At 38.6% G+C, this 18,265-nt stretch overlaps 1 protein-coding gene across 2 annotated transcripts in view; it reads left to right on the plus strand.

Annotated features, from left to right (window-relative positions):
• The window catches only part of SLC49A4 (solute carrier family 49 member 4), a 68,548-nt gene that overhangs the window by 12,452 nt on the left and 37,831 nt on the right, over window positions 1-18,265 (plus strand). For both annotated transcript variants that reach the window (XR_014159011.1, XM_081872393.1), the window contains exons 3-4: window positions 11,298-11,560; window positions 15,614-15,743. Coding sequence is in view for 1 of the 2 variants with exons in the window: in XM_081872393.1 (XP_081728519.1) it covers window positions 11,298-11,560; window positions 15,614-15,743 (393 nt within the window). In the remaining variant the exon portion in view is untranslated. The remainder of the gene's footprint in view (window positions 1-11,297; window positions 11,561-15,613; window positions 15,744-18,265) is intronic.

An 18,265-nucleotide genomic window follows, 5' to 3' on the forward strand; every position in this document is an offset into this window, starting at 1 on the left:
CATATCTGGTGACGCATAACCATTGCGATAACCGGTAGCAGTTGGAAGATGTTGAAGTAACCTAGTTGAAGACATTCTGCAGTTTAAATCTATTTTTCTACCACGGAAAGCTACATGAGAAAAATCCCATAAAACCATTCTAATGGCATTTTTTCCCCTTAGGGCTGAATAAGATTATTTGTGAGATACAGTACTGTATGTAGCATCCAGCTACTAGACTGTGTTTCAGTCACACAGGAGGGGAGAGACACCCCCCTCCCACCCCATGTGCTACCTTCTAGATAAGGACCACCCCCTTTCCTGACCACCAGATATTCTGAGATTTGAAAGGGTTATGAAGACTGGCCTCTTAACCACCTTCTGCCTCAGATGCTCTAATTTTGCAAGCTGTTAGGTCATGCCCACAATACTGTGGTTCACCAGCAATGGAAATAAAACTTGAAGGAATTTGTCATGGTTTAAACACAACAAAAGAATGAATATGTAGCTCTGCATGTGTGAGGACCATTAAAATATATTTTCTGACTCCCAAGTGTCTAGAGCAGGTAAAAAACAACCAAAATCAGATTGTAATTGCCTTGTGGTCCCCAGATCATACCCCTGGTTATAGTAGAACTGATTCTACATTCATGAGACTCGCTTCCACCATTGTCACTGCCAATATGAAACTCACCCAGACTCAAAAACAGTAAATAACAACAACACCACCACAGCCAACAACAACAACAATGTAGTGTTTATCTGTGCAGGATAGTTTGAAAATGGGATATTTGAACATTCTGCAAAAAATAATAATTAATCTGATATAGTAAAATCAGCTTAAGTCCAAAGTGGAACGTAGAACTTTGCTCACAAGGAAAGGGGCACATCACATTAGAAAGGCCAGATGGTGTTTGCTCAAATATGAGATATGTATGTGCTTTTATTTGTAGAACAAAAAAAGTTTATTAAATAGTCCACCACAACTCCTCGCAATTTTCAAGTGGTTTGCGAGAGTCTGATGGGGAACTGCTCAAGGGCAGAGCTCTAGGTTTCGCAAGGCAACTCAAAAGAGACATAGCTATGGCTGTAGTTGTAGCCACAACACTAGTTGTGTCCTACATTCTAGGTTACTCCTCATGCGTCCTTTCTAAAATGTTAACATTTCCACTTCTTTTAAAAAGTAGCTTTCCAGGACTCTGTTTATTTAAAAAAAATGTCAGGTAACTTTTGTGCAAGGCATAGAAACCAAGTAGGATATTGGAAGGGCTTCCAGCGAGTAGGGACTTGACAGATGGTGCAATTTTCTGCCCTCTGTATACTCCCTCTGCCATTTTCTTTCCAGACCTTTTTGCAAAATGAATTAGCTTTGTTTATAGTGCTGGATATGCAGCAAATCCACATGTGTGTTGCATCCAATAATATAAACAAAACTTATTTATTTTGGGGGAAAAATAATGTGTGTTTTCCAGAATTGCATTTTGTAGGGAATTACTTCTATCTCTGATTCTATAAGCATATTATATTGTCATTTATTTCCCTTCTGCCTTACTATCAGTACAATTATTCACTCCACTCTATATCTGCAGAGCTTCCCCTCCCTCTTTGTAGTGCATCTACAGAGCCAGAATGTGCATTCTGTGTGTCAATCATTCAACATTTCTCACCACTGTGGTTTGGTTTTGACCCTTTTGAAAATATATAAATTGTGATAGCTCTGTGAAACTAAAAATGTGAACATTAGTTGTTCCTTTGATGCTTACGGTAGGCTTTCAAAAGAAATGATGCTGTGTCTTATGTGTTATTGAGTATTATGAAGTTTATGCCATGTTTACAGTTACATTCCTTTCCCCCTCAAGTCTCCTTCAAAAATATTTGAACTTATAACTTGAGCTTTTCAGCTTGGTTAGGATCTGAATAAGTTTTGTGTGCTTAACAAGGTCATTTAGAAAGAACAGTGCACTTAGCTTGATTGTATTTACCTACAAAAGGAACATAAAGTATTATCCGAGGGCAAGATCATCTTTTTTATGGATATTTGCCAAGCATTTGTCATCTTTCTGAGTGAAATAAGCAGCTTAGTATAAAACAATAATGTCTTAATGACCTATTGATTGTTTTAGGGTTGGGCTGCAGTGTGAGATTTAATTAATTTTGTTTTTAAAGCACTTTGAAGTTGGGACCAACATACCCACTGAAGTTCAAAGTATTAATAATTTTATTATTTGTGGGCAGCATGCAGTGCATTGGGTTACTTTCCCTCATATAAAAATCAATAAAACAATTGGCAAAAAAACCCTGTTCACATGCCAAGTTCCTGTGAGGAAAGGAAACTGTTGGGCTGCCAGCATCTATATACTTAGCAATGAGTAATAAACCTTCAAGGGAAGCTATTTTGTGATGGGATTTGTAGGGGGGGGGGCATTAGGCAAGAGTGCTTAGTAGTTGGACCAAATTTTAAACAGGCCATTTGATTGGGCTTGAGAAGTCCTAATGAATTGATTGTTCTTGCAGAAGTCATGCAATTTAAGATTTAGACCTGGTAATTTAGGATGTGCCCTTTGGATGGTGGGTTTCTGGCTCAGTCGCAGTTCTCCGTGACATAAAATTCTTGGAAAGAATGTGCCTTTGATTATGTTGTGAGTGTGAGAGTTCTCAATATTTTGGCCATTTTAACTAGTCTTAGCACTCCAAAGAGTTAGACAAGAGTTGTCTATACACCCCCATTTGCTTTGCATCCAATGCCCTCCAACCACTGAGAAGTGGTGTACACACAATGTTACTCACAGTCTGTATTTATCCTGTATTTGTCCTGTTGTTTCTTAGCAATACTGCTCTTCTGTATTCAGATTCTACCACACTTGAATCACTCTTCCACAACTCTGATTTATTTTGCCAACTGCCCAGTGTATCTGCAAACTGTGGCACTATCTTCCACAGCACACTGACACAACAATCTCAGCAGATGCAATAACTGTTTCAAGCGCCTCCAATAAGGTCCTCAGCTACGTAGACATTACTATTATGAAACACAGCTATTTATTTCTTTTTATCAATTCAGATTGAATTTGGTTCGCTGAAAAATGCATCAAAATTTAGTAAGCTTGGAGAGGGAGGAGAGGAAGAACCAGATGGCTCAGCTGTAAAGTGCTCTTGTCTTCAGGCATGGATAGCCATGTTATTGTTGGGGTTTCACTGGTCAATGGAAATCCGTTGTTTTTCCCCCAGCTCTTTTTCCATCCAATTTCAAACCGTAGTTTATGAAGGTGGCTTGCTTTTCCACTAACCATAGTTAATATTAACCAGAAGAAATTGCAGTTAACTTAAAATGAAGCGGAAGCTTCCAATCTTCTCCTTGCAGCTGTGTCAGGAGAGGGAAGTGTGGAAGCCTGGGTGGGAAGCTAGGCCTATTCTTATTATGTCTGAATGCAGCCATTTTATCTTTTAATGGCTACAATTGGATTCATTAGTCCGCTCGTGCCATCGATGAGAAATCATTCACTGCTAAATCTCTTTGCTGCATCTGGTTAGTATCAGAGTAAGAGCCCATACCAGCCTTCTGCAGCCTGGTGCTTTCCTGATCTTGTGAGACCCCATAAGCCCCAGCCAGCATGGCCAGCGGTCAGTAATGAGTTACACACCAAAACATTTTGGAGAGTACCAGGTTGGGGCAGGCTTGGCCTACAACCTCACTATGTCTATTTGTTTTGTGTGCTGCTTTTTTTAAAAGTGTGGCTTTATGGAAGAAAACCATCATGTTGAAACGGGTTGTTTTTGTTTTCTTCTTGTTGTTTTTTTAACATGTTCCCTGCAAGCTTCAATTCTGTTTGCTCCTCTATTTCAAACTTTGACCGACGAAACATTCTCAAGTGTCTGACAGCTGTGATGGCTGTGCAATAACACGGCATTATGATGTGACGATCTGAGAGAATATGTCGCTGTACTGTCAGGGGTCTTGCTGCATCGTTATATTGTTGCCTTTAAACTGTCAGGATGTCTGACAGAGATGCCATTGTCTTGGCTTGGTATTGCAGTGTTCGTTTCATTGCAAATTTTTGACTCTTGCTTGGCAGGCTTTCAGTAAAAAAAAGTTTCACAATAATGAGATTCCCCCCCCCCCCCGGTCCATTTCATAAAAAATGGAAGTCCATTGTGCTTCAGAATCCTTATACTTTTCTTTAAAACAATAGCAGCAAGAAACAAACAGACCCCAAAGATAAGTGAGAGGATCTAGCCAAGTTCAGCGTCAAAACTACTCCAGACTTATGTTGGATGCTTTCATATTTGCTCTTTCTTTTCTAGCTAGGAGCAGTTCCTATATCAAGCCACAGTGTCTTAGTTAGAAGAGCCTATTAGCTTCACTTATTTCTCTGCTTTCTCCCTGAGATGTGTCTTATTTTATTTTTAGTAGTATTATTAAGCAAAATCATTCGCACGCTACCCATATTGTATTAGGTGATTACATAACATTGAAAATGAAGCCAGATATACAAGCTAAATACAGATTTAGCAAGGGGAAAACCTTTACAGTACAAATATATCATTTAGCAATGATAACTTGGCAGCGCATTGTTTGCATGGATTTGTATAGAACAAGACACTTCTACATAAATATCAGTGGGTGGAAATGCTAGTTCTGCAAAAACAAACAAACCCTTTATTTTTCAGCTACATGTGAATATATGGCCATCTCTGGACCGAGATAGCCTGACCCTTGTCCATGTGCTGGCAACCCCCAGATTGGATTACTATTGGATTAATATTATGTTTTTCAAAAGACGGGGTAGTTTTATGTTATCCATTTTCATATATATTATATTCGCCAATACTTTGAAAGGCTTGTTTGATTCTTTAGTGGGATTTAGTTTCAGTAGTCTTGTTTGCTAGTTTGTGCAGTAGCTAAATATGCTCATTGGGTCGTATCCATTGGGTCTATCTGCTGATGGAGAGAATCTGTTAGTGAAAGGAGGGGAAACAATTGATAGCAATTTCTGCCCTCTCCAGCTGCAGCTCCTGCTCCTAAATCTCCTCCAAATGGTTGGGGAATCATCTAGAGGGGCATTGGTGAGTGATAATATTTTATAACATACTGATTTTAAAGAGACCCCCCCCTTGGGGTGCTACACACTGTAATCTATATGTAATTATGTTTGGTTACAAATGTTTGGCCACAGAAGAGGAAGTTGCTAAAATACATGTGGTTGATTCATCTAAGGAGTGAACCCCTTTTTTTAAATGTTGCATTTGGACTATATACAGAATATAGGAATGCTTTCTTAACACTGGTATGTAGTATATATGACACATGGAATATGAAATAATTATTTTCATGTTTGTAAACTCACCATTGAGGATATTACCTTAACTTTGTCTTTTTGCAGTTGGATTGTGTTAAGGAGAGCAGAACTGTTTTCTGTTTTCATTTAAACACAAAACAAAATAAAAAATTCCTTCCAGTAGCACCTTAAAGACCAACTAAGTTAGTTTTTGGTATGAGCTTTCGTGTGCATGCACACTTCTTCAGATACACTGAAACAGAAGTCACCAGACCCTTCTATATAGTGAGAAGGTAGGGAGGGGTATTACTCAGAAGGGTGGTGGGAATGGGTGATTGGCAGATAGCTGTGATGAGCCTGTTGACGACTCTTAACGACTGCAATACATTGTGTATGCCATCAAATGCCAACAGTGTCCTTCAGCTCTCTATATTGGACAAACAGGCCAAACCTTACGCCAAAGAATAAACGAACATAAATCTGACATCAGGAATCACAAGACAGAGAAACCAGTAGGAGAACACTTCAATCTTCCAGGACATTCTATACAAGATCTCAAAGTAGCTGTTCTATTACAAAGGAATTTCAGAAATAGACTGGAAAGAGAAGCTGCTGAATTGCAACTTATTACCAAACTTAAAACCATGGAGAGACCTGGTCTGAACAAAGACATTGGATTCTTATCTCATTATACATGACAAAGCCATTTTTCACCTTCTCACCCCTTGCTTTTTCCTGTAAGACCTATTGCAGTCGTTAAGAGTCGTCAACAGGCTCATCACAGCTATCTGCCAATCACCCATTCCCACCACCCTTCTGAGTAATACCCCTCCCCACCTTCTCACTATATAGAAGGGTCTGGTGACTTCTGTTTCAGTGTATCTGAAGAAGTGTGCATGCACACGAAAGCTCATACCAAGAACTAACTTAGTTGGTCTTTAAGGTGCTACTGGAAGGATTTTTTTTTATTTTGTTTTGACTATGGCAGACCAACACGGCTACCTATCTGTAACTGCAATAGGTCTTACATGAAAAAGCAAGGGGTGAGAAGGTGAAAAATGGCTTTGTCATGTATAATGAGATAAGAATCCAATGTCTTTGTTCAGACCAGGTCTCTCCATGGTTTTAAGTTTGGTAATAAGTTGCAATTCAGCAGCTTCTCTTTCCAGTCTATTTCTGAAATTCCTTTGTAATAGAACAGCTACTTTGAGATCTTGTATAGAATGTCCTGGGAGATTGAAGTGTTCTCCTGCTGGTTTCTCTGTCTTGTGATTCCTGATGTCAGATTTATGTCCGTTTATCCTTTGGCGTAAGGTTTGGCCTGTTTGTCCAATATAGAGAGCTGAAGGACACTTTTGAAGGTAAACTTGCTTGCCCAATTACTAGCTCAAAGGAAAGTTAATGCAAATTAATTCTAACTTCAAGATTTTGATTTGGCCACAAAGCTTATTTTTTAAAAATCAAAAAATCAGGTGTTCTAGTTTGGCTTTCACAAACTTTAGTCTTGAGGCAAAGGATAAGTAATTGATTATTTCATAATCCCCTCTGTTGAAATGTTCTTCTTATTTTCTTTCATAGTTTTGGTTTCAGGCTTGTTATGAAAAGCTTCATACTCTTAGATTGAACTCTCAGAGTTCACTATGTTGCTTGGTACCTGAAAATAATTAGCTGAATATTGGAAAAGTAATGTATAAACCTGAGCACAGAGTATAGAAATCGATCAAAATACATCTCTTACCTTAGCCAGTCTTAAAAATGCTTTCCTATCGGTCCAAGTGCGGAACAAAATTGTCTTGCTCTTCTCATCTTTCATACAAAAGACATCTTGCATTACAGAATCAAACTTAAATTACAGTATTAGGCAGTGAGGGAAAATGCAGTTGCTCTTTGCTCCTTCTGGATAACAGAAACAAGAAGAAAATGGGGAAATAACGGGAACAAATGTTTCTAATCTCAGAGCAATTTTTAGAACAGATGATGGTTTGTAAGAAAGAGTTCCGATAGTCCTTTCAGGCTGAAATCTGCTGCAGTGATAACAAGACACCATAAAAAAAGCAAAATGCACTGATACTGTTGTGTTCATATTTTTCTGTCAGCTATATTAGCTGCTACAAATTTGTCTTCTAGAATAGTAGTAGATTACTCCATACATTGAACCATATCATGGGTATCTCCTATCTGTCCGTCTCTAGAAGATAAGGTGGAGATACACAAAAAACCCCAATGAAAAGTGGCTTAATTCTGACAGAGTTCATAAATCAGTGAATTAATACAAGTATGTGGTAGAGAGATTTCAACAAGGCTTCTGGTTTTGTTATTTGGAATGTATAAAGGCAGTAAATGCTGGGAAATGGAAGAGGACAGATTGTCGGTGGTTGGGAGTGTTTACTTCAAACCTCTTCCAAAGTGAATTAATAATAATAATAACAATAATAATAATTTATTTGTATCCTGCCCTCCCCGGCCGAGGTCGGGCTAAGAGCCGCAAACATCATAATTAGGTTACTGACTTATCACCTAGCTTATACATCCCTCCATGACATCCACTTTTATAGAGTGAAGGAAAATATAATAAGACAAACCTGCAAAACAAGTGAAAAAAAGATGCTTACTAGTGCTCCAGAACTGGTCTGTGACCCCAATAATAAAATTTATTTTATTTACTAGTGCTAAAAATTACTTTCCTTTTCAGAATGATCCTCCATGTCACACAACTTGAATAATGGATCTGCTAAATTACCCACTGGGAATTGTTACACACCCTGAGGTGAACAGCTAACTTGGGGGGCTGCTTCAGACAGAGTGTAGAAACTGGGAATCTAAGGCTGCAATCCCGTACCAATTTACCAAAAGTAAGGCCCACTGAACTTAGCAGGACTTACTTCTGAATAAGCTGCGTAGGATTGAGCTCCACGTATTTCAAGATGTCTGTTTGTTTGTTTGTTTGTTTTGAACACTTGTTCCTGCTCTTTAGCCAAAAGGGACAGGGAGGGGATAGAGAAAAAAGCAAATTTTGATACCAATTCTTAAATAGTAGTTCTTATAATAACCAGCTGGTATTGGAACAGCTCAGGGGTAGGAGGCGTGTGATGGAGCTGGTCTTTTGGCAGAGCAAGCTGATCTTTCAGGGTGGAATGAACCCTGTTTCCAATCTCCTCATCGTGCATGCCTGCAAAATATCTCTGCCAAAAGCATTATTTGGCAATCCAACAGATGGCAGCCCTATATATACTTGCTTGTTTACAAATTCAGTTTTTACCTTGCACCTTCAAGGTCCAATAATTACCAGGTCAACTAACAGACAGTATAAGAGAATAAAAGGAAACAGCAGCAATATGTCATTAAAAAGCATTGTGGGGAAGGGAATTCTCATCTGGTACCAAGCAATCTTCCAAAGGCATGAAAGCAGCACCAAAAAACGCCAGTCACCATCTGCTGCATGTCAGAAGGCAGGGTGTCTGGAGGAGAACCTTAGATGATGATCTTAGTGAGCAGGCAGACTGGTATGAGAGAAAGCACTCCAATAAATACGGTATATTGGTACCAAACCCTGTATAGGGCTTTTAATAGGTTAATGCCGGCTCTTTTAATTGAGTTCAGAAACTAACTGAGAAACTAATGAAGATATTTCAGTACAGGTAATGGTGTCACAGTTTCCATCCTTGGGCCACTCTAGTTGTGAGGACAACAGGGTCATTGCATTTTAAAGCCAGGGTTGTACAAGTCATTAAATGCCTTGGAATCATTTAATCAATCACAAAATCAGTAAAGGCTGTTAAAAGGGGCAACTAGTTTGGTTCAGTGAAGTGAACTAATGTATTTGTTGAGTAGAATTAAGTCTGAAAGTCCTGCATTTAAATACCATGTCTATTTCATGCTGTAGCCACAAGGGTAGATGAGAGAGGATTTAAGCAGGGAGAACGTTTGGTGTTCCACATTAGACAGCAAAACATATTTGGGAGGGAGAGAGGGAGACCTACTGCTTTTAGAGGCAGCAATATGTTGATCATAGCATGGCTGAGAAGATGCATGGCCGGCAGGAGTGGGGGGGGGGCAGCAAGTTCTGTTTTGAGTTTCTGACAACAGTCCACTTGGTAGAAGCAGCAACTTTCTTTTATCACTTCCCTCTTACTTCCTCCCGCCCCCTTTCTAATCAGAGAGAGAGAGAGTGACTTGCTGCACAACTGTCATCTTCTCAAAGTGTCTGCCTTTTCTATTTGTTACTATGTTAAGCAGTCACGTACCTTATTACTTAACATTGTGGAAACAGTGACAATTGAGGCTCTTCGGCATGTCATTCTCATTGTCTTTGTTGATTATAATGTTTTGATGGAAGGCTTTGGAACTTTATAATCTGCTGTTTTCCCCATATGTAACCCTTTCTCTCTTTTGTTTATACATAGTGTCAGTGAAAATTACGTTTGCAGCTTGCATAAACTGGATAATACAGCTTCATGCATCCATCATGTTGTGATTCCAGTTTGCACATACAACCCAATCTGAGTTCTCTTTTCACTGTCCCAATGTGTGCGGCAGTATTTGAGGTGGTTTCTTCGTAACAGATTTCCCTAGTACAAAATAACAGAGCAATTCCAGATTTCAGTCCGAAGTGATTTTGCTAATTTATGTTTTGTTTCTATAAATGATTACTGAAATGCATACATTTGTATGATGGAATGTATTTCAATCCACCTCAATATAGAGCAGATAATGAATTCTACTGTATGTTGTTAATCTTCTTGGGGAATTTACATTAGAGAGGAGATAATTGACTACATTGGAAGCAGACCAGTATGTCTGCCCCTGCAAAAGTATGACCATTGTTTAATTATTTGCTAAGTGTTTGGGAGTTTAGTTTTGCATATTGCCAAGAAGGAGCATATGGCTGCCTAACACTGCATTGGCATATTATTTCAGTGACAACAAGGCTGGAGAGATTGTATGGCCTCTGGAATTGTATATCAAAGGCCTTAGATTGTATAATTGTGCAAAGTTATTAATCTTAGTTTACAACAGAACTCTTAGCCTTCAGTATGTATGTCACAGCATAATGATAGATTCCCACTCTTTCTCCTCTGAGATCTCTTTTTAAGTTTTGTTGTGAAATCCTTGATTACCTTAATGTCCCCCCCAAATAATAAATAAAAAGGAATTGACATGTTCATCAAACTTAAAGAACACACACACACCTGACAGTGCCTTGTACTTAAACACTACATCATAAAACCTTAATGTTTGTCAGATTTTCTGTTCTCTAAATTCTAAACGGATTCAATGCTGCGAGAGATTTAATAGCAGCTATGCAATCTTTTTTTGACAGATCAGTATTTTTACCAAAAAGTTGGCATGTGTCTCCCCCTCCTCCTCCTGCAATTATTGGAGTACGAATGACATATGCAGAAATAACAAAGTTGCCTAGACTTTCCATACCCCAAGGACAGCTGCCTCTTCTTAAAAAGTATTTTGACTTCTTTGTGTGAAGGCTACCGGGTTTATTTGAGAGAACCCAAATAATACAACAGCTTCTTACCAGCATATAGTTGTTTCCCCACTGAATGTCATTAGTTAAGATTGACAAATGTCATTGTATTTCAAGTTGCATTTTAGAAAAAGGAGTATAGGAAAATCTAACTCTTCTCAGTTTGTATTACAGAATGTTTTTAGCCTGCTGAGAAATTACTTATGTATCAAGGAGACTGCACCAAATCAAATAATCTAACCCAATTAACTTTAAAATATTGGTACCATAATCTGTTAGGTAAACAAATTTAATCTCTTAGATTTTTACCAATATTAGTAACTAATTAGTCATAGTTGACATTGACCCCACTCCTTCACCTGACTCATCTGGCATGTGGAGAGGATTTGGGGCAAAGGAAGAGGCAGGTTCTGCTTTCATTCCATGTCTTGGAAATGCTCAGCAGCAGCGACAGTATCTCAAAATTGTCTCCAAGTGTGGTATGAAGGGAGAAACTTACCCCCACCCACCGTGGTAGCTTTGTGCCTGGCCAGTAAATGTCTTGTGTTGTGCTTTCTCCCTAGGATGATCCACGGAGGACAGCTGTTGAATGGATTGGCAGGCCCTACTGTCACTAGCGCTGCTCCATTCCTCTCCACTACATGGTTTTCACCAGATGAGCGTGCCACCGCCACAGCTGTTGCATCATTGATTGGTTACCTTGGTGGAGCATGCGCTTTTTTAGTAGGACCCTTTGTGGTTCCAGGACCGAATGGCACATCCACAGTTGCACCTGGAAGCAGCCCGGAGCATATCAAAGACCGCATTGAGGCTGTGTTGTACGCAGGTATCCAGAAGTAATTTCACACTTAATTTCATAATGTGCATCCATTAGGAGTTTGCTGGTGCCCTCTAGTGACTCCTCTGAAAATAAATCTCCATGACTGTGAGCTCTAGAATGATTTGCCCTTAATTGTAAGAGCCAAACACTGGTTGTGGGGTGTGTAGCTGTTGATCTTACTGTTGACTTGAATATCGCCAGTCATTCCAGAGGTAATACCTCTTTCAGACTTCCCAAGCCAGACAGTTCCTCCAGCAAACATTTCATGAGATGGTTTAGTTCTGCTTTTCTCAATAACTGTTTTTCATAAGTCAGTAAAGTCCAGAATGAATTGCTTTCCTCTGTAAATCATTTTTAAGTTACCTTCAAAATATTTTTATTTTTATGTAGATTTTTGTCTACATAAAAATGGTAGGAAACTGCTTTATCACAGTAAATAGTTGTGTTAGGCCCCATCATTTATTTTAGCCCAAACACAAATGCCTTAAACTGATTTTCACAAAATTCAAAATGCTACCTCCGAATACATTGGTCATGCAACTTTTTCAGGAATGATATTGTGAGCAGCGTTTAGCAGAATTTTAGGATCCTGATCATGAGGTATTCTCTAGAAAAGAAGAATTGCTTTGATCTTTGATTTAAGAAGAAATACAAAATAAAATCTTTAATAAACAAATGTGAATGGCCAATTCAGACTTAATTTGTTTTGGTGTCAGTGTTCACAGCTATCTTCCAGGGGTCAATAATTGAGCACAATTGGTTCCATTTTGGCTCCAATAGGCAGAAAAAGCTTTGCCTCTGATGTATTTCTAAAGGCAGGCAGCCCCAGACCTCCAGGGCAGCCACTAAGAAGACATTTCCCTTATTTATGAATGTGATGCAAGGGTGGTAGCAAGTCTAGGCTGGGATTGAAAAGGAACACAAAGGAAAAGTAGTCTGCAGATTGTAGCTCCCCCCCCCCCCTTTACAAGTTTATATTAACAAGCAGATGCTAACTGGAGGTATGCTGGCTGTTTAGCTGTAAAAATAAATATTCAGTCAGTCAGTCATTCATTCATGTTGACTGGAGACGAAATGGCTGGAGTGTTGTGTTAATGCAGAAACATTAAAATGTATCTGTTAGGCATGTGTTTGTATTAGTTGTTAGTTGGAAAGTTACAAGTAACCAAGGAATATAAAAGTAGTTGGTTTTTCAAGAGGAAAACTTTGACTTCCACTGGTTTCCATAGCTGGGAACTGCTTAAAATGTATTCTCACTTCTTGTGTACCTACTGGACCTTTTAATTTGTTGTTTGCCTTACATATTGATCTGATTTGATCATTAAAGCCTTTGGCAATGAGGGCCAGGACACTAACTGCCCACAGCACCAATGTAGTATAGCTAAAAATGACAAACTAATTTTGCAGGCCGACCGGCAGATGTAAACTTTCAGCTGTTGTGAATACTTTGCATACCGGTATATTGTATTTTATTTAAATATTTATCAGTCCTTTTCTGAACCAAGCTCCCAAAAGATAGGGAACAAAATATAAGAATCAGAAAAACAAAATAAACCAACAATATATTAAGTGTATCTCAGCTGGTATAAAACAACAAAACAGCAGCATGGTGAATAAAACATATACATTAAAATCAATATGAAAACTTCTGAAATAGCAACTGGTGCCCGCCAATGTAGTCTCAGTTTATTTATTGATTGTATTTTAAAAATTCCTAATCCGCCCTCTATCAGAACATGTTATCAGGGCAGGATATTATCACATAAACAGAAATTTAAAATACAACAAAAAATTCAGAGTAGATAAACAATAAAACAGTGACTACAGACCCAGGCCATATTTGCCACTAGAGAGAGTGTATTATAATAATAATGCTGCTGCTGTATCCAGCACAGTAGTTATGCTTGTGAAACGGGGTTCTGTTTCATCTCCTTCCCTGCACATCTCCAAAATCTGCTCTGTAGGGTCCCCCAACGCTCTGGAAATAATTTGGGTATTTGTGGGAGGCTGGATAGAACAGAAGAGGAAAAGGAAGTTTATTGTGTTGGTCTGTTGTGTGGGTAGAGCTGTAACACTGGATTTAGCCCATATAAAACTAGAAATATTTACCCTTCACTTAGCAGACCTGTCAAACTCTTTGCATCATACTCATTTTTTTCTCTCGAAAAAAGGGGAACGAGTTTGGGGGTTTGGGGTGAGTGATGATACTGACTTTTTCAGGACGTGTTGCCTTATCACAGAATGCTTTTTCTTTTAGCTTTTCGCATTGTGGTTATTGATTCTTTAGTGTAAAGAAGCCAATATTTATAGGGCATTGGGACAACCTTATATATTAGAATTGGGCAGGGAAGGCAGTTGGGCCAAATGTTGTATGTTCTTGTAAATGGCTGCTTGAGATTAATTTGGCTGCCACTAGGCAGGTACAGCTGAATAAAGCTGAATGAATTTATGTAGACCTGCTTGCTGGTTTTACTGAAAACATTTGAGTTGAATCATTGTTTCTTCATTGATGTGACTTTGTATAAAACTCTGCATTGGAAAAGCTATGTGATTTGTACCATAGTTCTCTTGATCAGGTTGCTCCTACATTTTTGAACATGGGATGCTAAAAGTAAACACCAGGAACTGGGAGGTGCTTCTGTGGTTTTCTGTTGCACATGCTTCCTTTTGAAGCATCAAGGACTTTTAATTTGTCAGATACAGGATACCGACTAGGGGCCACTTCTGTCTGGTCTTCTGTTTGGATTCAACTTTAGTGGATAATGCCATGACTATTGCCTTCGTTTTTCATATGTTCTGACCTCCTCTGCTTCATCCCTACATGGTTTGTCCCTTCTGCTGACACATGCTTTCAGACTCTATTCTTAGATTTAATTACTTCTGTGCTAGTATTGGAACCCTATTTGAAGCTTAAATTTAAAGCCATGGATGGACTCCAAATAGCATATTAGGCTGCTATGAACCCCATACTCTTGTTGTTCCATCAGATGCTCACATAGCATTTTGGACAGGATGCTTCCTTCCTGTTGTACTTTTCACCTGAAATGGTTTTCCTGCACTTTCCATTTCAGTCACTTCCCCTGCCCCTTGTTGCTTTCTAGTACTACACAGTGCTTTTGCAATTAATCTTCTCCTCCTAAAATTCTACTGAGAATTTATGTAGGAGTTTAGATTGCTAAAAGCTCTTCCCCTACATTGTCCCAGTAAAGCTGCAGTTTATATATTTAACTTGGAGATTGCAATTTGCCACTTGTCTACATGGCCTGGGGTGAAATAGCAATTACTCAGTGAAGGAATAACATTAGGTGGTGGTGGTGGGGTTGATGGTGTCCTAGTTGCCTGTCCTTTAAAGTTGAGGCATTCTACATCTCTTAGCCAAGGGAAAGATCAAAACTTTGCAGTGCCGGTTGTCCTTTAAAACCTGTCTCAGGTGCCTGGTCTTATAATACTGGGACTGGCCGGAACAACAGAGAGAGTGGACCCTGTGAGCAAAGAGTACTGTATGTGTTTGTTCATTCCTTGTATTTAGTTAGATATTCAGATCTATGTATGTATGTATGTATGTGTATATGTGTGTATGTATGTATATGTATATATGTACATATATATATATATGTGTGTGTGTGTGTGTGTATGTGTGTATATATATATATACACACACACACGTACACGTATGTCATATTCTCTGCTGTTTCTGTGCACCAGGGTTCACTTTTTAATCAATGTGTGGATCAAATCGTATATTCTGTGAATATTCATATTCCATTCCTGTTGCACATCAGTAAGGTGGAGTCCCTATTGCCTCTTCTTGTTTGTTTTTTTGCACCTGTGGATAAAGATTTTCCAGAAGCGATTTGAGTTGAGATCTGTTATTCCAGTGTATCTGAACCAAATTTGAATTGCTTTGGTTTTGCACATGTATTTGCATTGCTGATATTGTTGAGTGCTTTGAGGTGTTTCATATGAAATGATAATAGGATAATAATAGGATGATGATGATGATAGCAGCAGCAGCAGCATCTACCATAACGGTTTGTTTTTCCCTTTGTATTCCCTTAGAATTTGGCTTTGTGGCCTTGATATTCTCTGCAGCCCTTGCCTACTTCCCATCACGTCCTCCATTTCCACCCAGTGTAGCTGCAGCTAGCCAGAGGCTCAGCTACAGAAGAAGTTTTTGTAGGCTATTAAGGTATGTATACTTGGGCCAGCTTGGTACAGGAGGTCATGGCACTCCTGCCCTTTTTGTAATGTTTGTGGGTTTTAAAATAATATTGTAAGCTACAGTATTAAGCTACAGTATGTATTGTAGTGTGTTGTATTGTAAGCTACAATACATACTGCTTTTCCAGGGTGCAGTCTTCCACAATTTTGAAATTACGTAGTCTCAATTACTATGGTACAACAAATTGACTTTATAAGAGAAAGGCATTTTAAAAGCCAGTGAAACAGATTAGTTTGTTCATGTTGACTAAGAAGCTGAATCAGTTCTCTATTTTTAGTGAAGATTTTGTGTATCTTCATCGAAGCAAAATGAAGTCTCCTTACTAGTGTTGGACCTTACCAGTCAAGCCTAAATTGTGCAAGGAAAATGAACTATGCAGCATTTTTTGTTTTTAAAAGTTTTTCTAAAACTGTAGGGAAATACATTCAGGAATCATTTCTATAGTTCTTTACTTCTAGAGAAGTTAATTTGAAGGTGGTCTGCTAAGCAAACTATGAGGAGTCAAGTTTTATTTTCTGAGTGTGAACTGAGTGGGTAGCAAAATGTATCTGTTACTTACTATTGATGACCGTTCTGCCATCCTTATATAAGAAGATTGACAAGAGGAAACAGAGACTGAGTGGAGAGATAAAAACATCGGGGTGTGTGTGTGTGATCCTTTCTACTTTGGGTGGCGCACCAATGAACAGAGTGATTCCCCCATAAGACTTAATAATTCCTGTTTATTCTCTACTTAACCTAAACTTTCAAATATACCTTTGGAAATAATCACTAGAAGCTTACTCTTTCTTAAGGCAAAAACAGAGCTTCTCAGGGAACCTTCTTTTGCAGACAAACCTGTGTTCTATGCTTTTTCTGCATGCTCACAAAATTATACCATACGCCCTTGCTATACACTAATACATGATTCCTCATTTATATTCTCATCATTTCCTGACACGCCTTAGAAACTCAAGAGAAGATAATCTCTCAAATGATTTATTCTTCTTCCCAGAGAACTTGAGTACTGCAAGGACAGAGAAGAAGAGACCCTAATTCCTCTGTTAATTGTGGCTTATATTTTTTGGGTCCCAAAATGGAATTAGCCAGTCAGTAGAAACTGAGGAGTATGCGAGATACTGTTTTTTATATATAAAGTATCAATTTCCATTTAGGACACTTGGCACCATTTTTGCTGCTGTCACCTGAGAGCCAGCCTCCTTGTCTGCCTGCGGGCTGTGTTGTAAAAATGTTACTGTCAAATAAAAACCTGAATAACAGCTGGACCTGCAGGTGGAATATAAAATGCCTATTGACAGGGCTCCATCTGGGAGCTATGTTAATAAAATGGATGCTTGTTCATAATATTCTAAACGCTAAATCTGAGATCCCTGTAAAGTTGAATGGAGAACTACAAAAGTTCAATTTTACCAGCTTTTTAAAGATAAAAGAAAAAAGAATACACTCCTATACTTACATACTGAATATATTTCTGTCTATGAGGCTGTAATTTGAAATGCTGGTCACGATTAATAATGTAAGAGCAGACTAATTCTTTGTTGGCTATTTCCCTTTTAAGAAGCCCTTGGAACTTACTCTTTCATTTACCTTGTACACTATATTTTCCTGACCTTCCAAATGCTTCTTCTTAATTTTTTGTCTCTTGAGTAGATGTGTATGTGTGTAACTAACCTGTCACTGGACGGATGTTTTAAATGGTTTTGGGAGAATTGTGAGGGTAAAATGGGGAGGAGAAGCATCTACACCACCTTGAGCTCCATATATAAATGAAATAAATAAATACAGATAGTGCCTAGTATGCAAATTGTGTATGCTGTGCAAATATAATAATCTCAAAAGCTGTTGCCTTCAGAATTCTTCATGTGCTATCAGAGCGTATACTGGTCAGGTTTAATCACGGCATTGTTATTTAGAATCTAGACAATGAATGAATAGTGCAGAAATTTTTCTCTTGAACTATTGTAGTTACTGGCCAGTAAGTGATTCGCATTGAGCTGCGTGTTGTGTTGTGTAAGCTCGTTTAGGAATATGCAGTGGTGTTGTTTTTTTGGATATCAGCAATACGCTGCTGCTGTTGCATCCTTGCTTCAGTGCAAACTGGGGTGTTGGTGTTGGCGATTCATCCTCTGTGCATCCTATTCAGTGTCCTTTCTTTTCTATTTGTAATATTTGTGCTGAAGTGTGCATCAACATTGATGTCCGTGTTGTGTGATCAGTGTACAATTTCATTAGCTGTGTCAGCTCATGCTTGTTTGCCTACCGTATTTATCTGCCACTTTTCAGATAAATGTCACGGAGTAGTTTACATCAAGGCTGGGGAACCTGAAGGCCCACCAGATGTTCTTGGGCTAGCTACCATCATCTCTGGTTATTGACAGTCCTGGTTGGGCAATCATATCTGGTATATGGTTCCCTAGCCCTAACTTACATAAAATATTAATTCAGTAAGTACTACTAAAACTATGTAATAAAACAATAAAGACAAGCAG

This window comes from Podarcis erhardii (genome assembly GCF_964252035.2).
Source record: "Podarcis erhardii genome assembly, chromosome: 1".
NCBI classification, from domain to species: domain Eukaryota; kingdom Metazoa; phylum Chordata; class Lepidosauria; order Squamata; family Lacertidae; genus Podarcis; species Podarcis erhardii.